This window comes from Sycon ciliatum, unplaced genomic scaffold (genome assembly GCF_964019385.1).
Source record: "Sycon ciliatum unplaced genomic scaffold, ocSycCili1.1 SCAFFOLD_2470, whole genome shotgun sequence".
In the NCBI taxonomy this organism is placed as follows: Eukaryota; Metazoa; Porifera; class Calcarea; order Leucosolenida; family Sycettidae; genus Sycon; species Sycon ciliatum.
Window position 1 is genome coordinate 198 of NW_027044889.1, and position 7,303 is coordinate 7,500.

At 47.2% G+C, this 7,303-nt stretch overlaps 1 protein-coding gene across 2 annotated transcripts in view; it reads right to left on the reverse strand.

Annotated features, from left to right (window-relative positions):
- Positions 1–830: 830 nt before the first annotated feature.
- Positions 831–7,303, reverse strand: part of LOC135830704 (uncharacterized) — an 8,574-nt gene continuing 2,101 nt past the window's right edge. The window contains exons 2-5 of one of the 2 annotated variants that reach the window (XM_065342933.1): positions 5,888–6,069; positions 4,616–4,734; positions 3,606–3,945; positions 831–1,231 (exon numbers count right to left, since the gene is read on the reverse strand). In XM_065342933.1, the coding sequence (XP_065199005.1) occupies positions 932–1,231; positions 3,606–3,945; positions 4,616–4,734; positions 5,888–6,069 (941 nt within the window). In that variant the 3' untranslated portion in view covers positions 831–931. Of the gene's footprint in view, positions 1,244–3,605; positions 3,946–4,615; positions 4,735–5,887; positions 6,070–7,303 lie in introns of both variants that reach the window. The other variant, XM_065342932.1, reaches the window with a different exon arrangement.

Genomic DNA, 7,303 nt, shown 5'->3' on the forward strand with positions numbered 1-7,303 from the left:
AAAGTGTAACGGTTTAACGACCAGTTCTTTTTCGTTATTTGAAGAAACGTTATCTTGAGATGTTTGTGTAAAGATGTGCATACAGTTGGGTGGCCTGGTAGCCATCGCTAAACTTTCTGCACGTTATCATGCCAAAATCACAAAAACGTTAAACATTTTGGTTGTTAGACTTTCCGGTTTTACAGTAGTCAGTACATGTAATGCCTAATTATAATGGGCCTGAGGCATGTTTGGTATGTGGATAAAGAAATGGAGCAGAATGCGAGGAATTGCCCGCCATAAGGTTTGTATGGTTCTGCCAATTTCAATGCTTTGCGAGCAGAATTTGCCACCTTTTCGAGCATTTTCCGCCAATGCCTAAACACGAGGGAGTTTGATTGGAATAAAATCGTGAAAGACTGAGTCTCGGAGCTGCATATGCACCTTAATCATTGAAAGTTATGGCCTTCCCGGATCCGCGGGGAACTTAACCTGACCTCACGCTTTTCTGCCGAATTGATCTGAAACTTTACTCTCTCACGACTGCCATCGAATGCCCGCAAGAAGTCCTTTGGCTTGAGCTATGGACTTGGCAATCCTGCAAGAAAGCACCACTCCCTGCTCAATACACAGTGTTTTGTGGATTTCACCCCTATGTGCTCAGTCCAGTCGGTGGAGAAGCGCCAGCTCCAATGCGGGGAGCAAACTCTTTCATATATCGAAGTACAAAATTATCGTCGAAGTCCTTCGATGTCGCGACTTTTCGATGCGGGAAACTCCTTCCTACATCGAAGTACAAAATTATCGTCGAAGTCGCTACCACTGATTGTTCTTTTTCTTTTTTTAAAAAGAAAGTATTCCAACGAAAGGTCATCAGACCCTGAATGTCATTCAATGCCCACTGCAGGCCTAGCAGAAACCCACACCAGAGCAAACACTTGGCAGACCAGCATCAGTATGTGACAAATAGAACCATACCCTGCGCCTGTTCACGGGGCTTCAGATCTATGAACCACATTCGGCCCAACTTCGTGAAGATGTGCCACAGCAAACACTCCAATACCGTGTTGTGGTACGTCGGCGTCAAGTAACCATAGTCGTGAAGAGTGCGCAGATGAGGCTCTAGTGACTTGATCCATTCCCGTTGATCTTTCGGTAGCGACAATTTGTATGTTGGATACTTGGGAAATTTTTCGAGGCAAAGCCTGTCCTCTGCCCTGTGCGGGCGAATGGGGCGAGACTCAGCACCCGACTCAGCACCCGACTCCGTTGGTCCAGTACGTAAATCCGTAGTAAGCACACACACAACAACATCATGATGTAGTGAAGAGCAAAGTAGACCAGATCAGAGGTTATCAAATATCATTATAATACCTTGTTAGAATTTTTCGTTCAAAATTACAAATCTGACAAGGAGCTGCTCGTCAGCGATACCTACCAAAACGCAATACATAATACTATCATGTCCAAACCCACGCAAAGTTTGGGAATTTCAGTGTTACCGGTTCTAAGCCAATTGAGTCATCTTTCCACTTTTCCTTGGAGTTTATTTCACCCTACATCTCTCTCTCTCTCTCATTCTCTCTCTCTGTGCCTCTCTCACTCTCTCTCTCTGTGCCTCTCTATCTATCTCTGTCTGTCTCTGTCTCTGTCTCATTCTCTCTCTCTCTCTCTCTCTCTCTCTCTCTCTCTCTCTCTCTCCCTCCCTCCCTCCCTCTGTCTCTCTCTGTCTCTCTCTGTCTCTGTCTCTCTGTCTCTGTCTCTGTCTCTCTCTCTCTATCTATCTATCTATCTATCTATCTATCTCTCTCTTTCTCTAACGGTGCCGGTAGATATATGGCACGATCAATATTAAAATGTATTCAAAGCCGACATATTCAGCGCGGGGGTGGTTGGGGGGGGGGGGGGGTGGGAGGGGTATCCAGGCTGGTATGTTGTGAACCTCGAGTAATAAAACCCCTACGTAGTTCTTGACTGGAGTCATGACTTGAAGTATACTTGCTCAGGAAGCCCTTTGGTGTACGCAGTTCTCCTAATCCTACTAGTCAATATCTGCTTGCTGGACGGACTAGCGGCTAAAATAGGGTTGGCCGAATTGCCCAAGTATGTCTATAGGTACACTATAATTATTGTTCCCATCATCGTACAATGAGCGTTATGGAACTGCAGCTGTCTGACTTCGGCACTAAGGACCCGAGGAGAGTCGATTGTTACTTCTACTCAGCAATGAAGCCATGATCAGCTCTCTTTGTTCCAAATTATCAAGAGGAGATAACCGCAAAGCAGTCAATAAAGATTAGGCAAACCTAGCCAACCTCCAGGGTGTCCGGTCAGTTAGGATATTAATTTTCACGACTGTGATGTTTCGCCGCCTAACACATTCGGCTAGTTCATTTCGACAAAGTTACATTTTCACCGCTGACCCTGTCGCCGAATTACACTGAAAAGCTGTATTCTCTGGGTACGAAATCATTTATCTTGGCGACCCAATCATGGACGCTTATCCCGATTTTACTGGCCTATCTTCATGAGGCAAACCCAAACCATTCAAGGATGAGTGTGCCACGTGCAAGACAAGAGAGGAAGAGACGCGACTGTTCACTGGAGATGCGAAAGAAAAATGAGTTGTCCAGCAGAGGTCTCAGGAAAACATAACAGTCGCGACACGGCAGGACTCTTCCCACCAAATCGTCACGGCGTTACTGGGGAAGTGGTGAGCTGTGGTGAGCTTACAATCTTCCGCAGCTCTGAAGCGAACAGGGCGGAGAGCCCGAAATGCAGCCGACAATGTTCCGCGCACACCAGCTAACTTGGGCGCAGTGGTGGTACTGGATACGTACATGACAACGCACGGCGGGGAGGCATTCCTAATGTTTCAATATAATTATTTTGATATTTTGAAGGCCAGCTTAACACTTTCACTATGTACTTTGGCACCAGGTGTGTAAGAAACAAGAATTCGACGAAATGCTCTGTAGTCGAAAAAATCCTCTCCCAATTGGTAATCGCCTAAAGAGCAATCCGGTGAAGTGTGCCTGTCGAGAATTGTCCAAGCATCGACGTGGTTTTCAACCTGTCGCCCGCAATGAAATGGCACTTGCCGAAATGGTTTTCGGCGTACTCACCTAGTGCAACCCAGCCATAGTCGAAGATATCATCGCGAAATGCCAGAACAATGTTTGGGAGTTCGCGACCTGCGTTTGTGAGCATGCTTGAGCAAGTCACGGACCATGGCGAGTGCCATCTCAAACCCACGCCGCCATCTTTCTAGCTTGACTCTTCTTGATCGTGGTGCTTTGTATCTGAATTAATATTTCCGTACCAGGTTTTGTCCGAAGGTGTCCCTTGACATTTTAGATTTCACTGAGGCCAACATCTCACATTCTCTATTTACATCTATACTGTACCTGCTTGCACAAAATTGATGCATGCAAAATGCGTGCATCCGGTCCTTCACACACGCGGACTCGCATGCAAACACCTATCCATCCACACGCACTCACCCACCCGCAAACCCACACTGCATGGAAACATACCAACAAACCCACGCACACACACACACACACACACATACACATACACACACAAACACCAGGCAGGATGGAAATAACAGTCAAGATTATTACCTGGCCGCGAGCTTCCATCACAGGATGCGGGATCACTCCAGAATCTCCGTCAGCGTTGGTGGAGAGGAATTCGCTAAGAACTGGAGTCAGGGTTTGCGCGTGACGCATTGCATCCCAAATGGGCAGACGCCCAACCTGCGCATGCCGTTGCAGGTAGTTGCTGAGGAAGAATGTGAAGAGGCTGCACCCGAGTTTCCCACACAACCACGTCGTCTCATTCTCACGAGTAGCTACCAACAAGTAAATGTTACTGGCAGGGCAACATTCCATTAGGCGTGCTCGAAAGGTTGGAAGAACACTGCCGCCGTTGCACAGGTCCAGAATGACCACTATGTTCGTCCTACGGAACAAGTGAAGGAACACAGGCAATCTATACAGTAAAACCTGTGACTAACGACCACCCGCTGGGACCAGAGAAAGCGGTCTTTAGTGGCAGGTGGTCCTTAGTTGGAGGTTTGCACCGCACAACCATAGTAATTATGAATGTGAGACCGTCAGTGCCTGGCGAAGTGGTCTGTAGTGCCAGGCTGGTCGCTAGTCACGGTGGTCTTTAGTTACAGGTTTTACCGTACCTCGATGTTCAAATTTATATTGTGCAGCTTAGCAACGCATTTATGTGTTTGAATCTGCTATTCACACTGGGAGTTGCAATGGACACTCTTGAATTGACTGCCACCAGGACTCCAACGTGGGACACTTCACTGGGGCCAGCCATCCTCCCATCCGTCCAGCAATCAATCCTTCCATCTATTTTTTCGTATATTTTCTATCCTATTTACTATGTCCACATACCCAGATTGAAAATAGTGATGAAAGATAGTGGTAATGAGACTGGGACAAATGTGACAGCTACTGAGCAGGGGCTGCACTAAGTCATAGCTGTGATTGTTGGGCATGGGCTCTGCCAACCTGAGGTCTCGGCATCATGGCCAAAAACAAGCACAAACATCTGCTCGTATCTTTCCATATGATCGTAACAATTTGAGATAAGATTCCCGGGTTGTTCTCACCTTGCCTTGGTACTCTTCATTGCATCTGCAAACTGTTCCAAGGAAACCTTTCCGCATTCTTGGATTCTGCCATCTTCACCGCCATGGCTAGCTAAGTAGAAAATTAGGAGATCGCTTGCCTGCATTCACACCGTCCCACAGCAGAAACAACCATACACACAACGGAGCAGTGACACACACACACATGAACGCACGTACACACACACACACACACACACACACACACACACACACACGTAGACACACACACGTACACATGCACGCACACACACACACACACACACACACACACACACACACACATATACATGCTCACATGCATTGAGGCATATACGATCACATACACAACATGCATATTACAGCAATATCCAAACCCAGAATGGATGCAAGTTGTGCAAATTTACATTGTCCGTTCAGTACACATGCCCTGGAGAAATATCCCCGTTTAACGAGTATGGGTGTATGCTACACTTGTACTTGAAAAAAAGAAAAAAATTCACGGTTCGCATAACTAAAGACCACCGTGACTAGCGACCAGCCTGGCACTACAGACCACTTTGCCGGGCACGGACGGTCTCACATTCATATATTATGGTTGTGCGGTGCAAGCCTCCAACTAAGGACCACCTGCCACTAAAGACCGCTTTCTCTGGTCCCAAGGGGTGGTCGTTAGTCACAGGTTTTACTGTAGATTTAAATTTCGCTTAGTAATCCGTGATGTCTTGGATAATGATACATTCGCGGTGCACGACCGCTTCACCAAAGTAGTGTACCATCTGTATCATACTTTTAACCCACGTATAGAATAGCTCATGCATGTCATCATCGTCAATATGTGCATGCTGAACCTAAGTTGAAATTTTTAGGGGAGGGGGAAGGGATGCACGTGCCCATCCCCGACCCCCCCCCCCCCCCCCCCCTGCCCCATGTACCCAAAACAGTCTACGCGCCTGGGGAGATTACATGTAGTGCATCACAGGGAGTGCCTTGTAAACCACAAGGCAGTAGATCCTATTCTACGGTGCTAGCAAGGAACTGGGCTCAAACTGCCTTGCGCTAACTTAGAATGAGAAAGAAAGCCAACCAAGCAGCAGAAGGAGGGGAGGGGGAGGGGAGGGGGAGGGGGAGGGGGGAGGGGAGGGGGGGATAGCAGGAATGTTGAGAGTGACAGTTCAAACATTGTACATGTACATTGTTAACTTCCAAGACTTGGAGCGTAGGTGAGCTTTCTTATTTCATGGGAAATATGAAACAAATCGGTATGTTCATCACCTTTTCGGCTGACTCTTTCACAGTTCGTATGATCGATTCAGGATCATCTTCATTGAAAGAGTCAACTTTGGCTTCAACCTCGAACGCTGTGGAGAGCAAAGATCCGAATTCCTCAGCACACTTTTTGAGTCTTGTGTCAACAGCTGTGTCATTATCTCTGTCTTTCTTCTCTTTGTCGATACCTGAAATCAGAAAAACATGAGCCAAAGCACAAGCCAACATGTGCCTTTTTTCATGATTGAAAGAGGGCAAAAGTGGGAATAGAAACAGGTCATGCGCAAGGGTTCCAATCGGCTCAGTATCTCTACTAAGTCTTAACTAATCACCGTGGAGAAAGTCCACGGTGAGACTCTCCGCATCACCGACAGTATCACAGTGACTCGGTTCATGGTCAGCAACATTATAACAGGGAGCGCATTTCCATCGACATTGAGTAAGGGCATTTGTTTCCGAGAAATTACACCCAAATGGATGCCCCATTGTTTTCTGATCCAGTGGCACTTGCGAAACGTTCACAGTTGCAACCGACCGTGCCCACATGAGTCAAATACCTGCTTGAGATTAGATCTTGTAGTTGTAGTCGACTGTTCATATACATTTAGCTTCTAGACCCGAAAAGGGGGCTTCTGTCACTTCGGGTATTTAGACAGATGCATTTGAAAGTTGAGTTTTCGCATAAAGCGATGTATAATTCACGTATTGAAACACCCAGAACTCTGTGAAAGATGAAGATTTTGGACCTAGGTTTTTAGAGTGATATGCTGGGATACAGCAATGCCATGGTAAAGATAACTCAAAATGCTCAAAAATGACATAAGCCCCCTTTTTGCATCTAAACGCTCGTTTATATTATTATTGGATACCCCCCCCCCCCCCCCCCCCCCCCCGGCCTAAGCCTAAATCGAGGGATTCTCCGATCTACAGCTGTATTCCCTGGAATCAGATTGCATAAACAAGCAGACACAGTGCCCACATGTCCCAGTGTTGCAGCGACCTGCATCAGACCACAGTTCAGGTCTACACAGGCGTGGTGTGGTGCACCCCCCCCCCCCCCCACCCCCCCCCCCCCCCCCCCCCAGGGCCATTGGCTTCTGACATCGGATTTCATTTCACAGCTCCCCGTATATCGCTTAACATATGCAGACTCCACTGTAGCCATCCACAACAACCATAATTATATCTTCGGAAGACTCTCGACCCTGCACTCTCTAGGCTACACAAATCACTGAAAAAAAAAATGCTCCGCACATTAACCCTTTCACTGCCACTGTCGACGAAAGTCGACAGCGCATTCATGCACTCTGAGTGCCACTGTCGACGAAAGTCGACAAGCAAACATGCAGTCCCCAGTGCCACCGTCGACTTTTGTCGACAGGCAGACTTCACCCAGTTTGGGCCGCTATTTTTGAATATTGG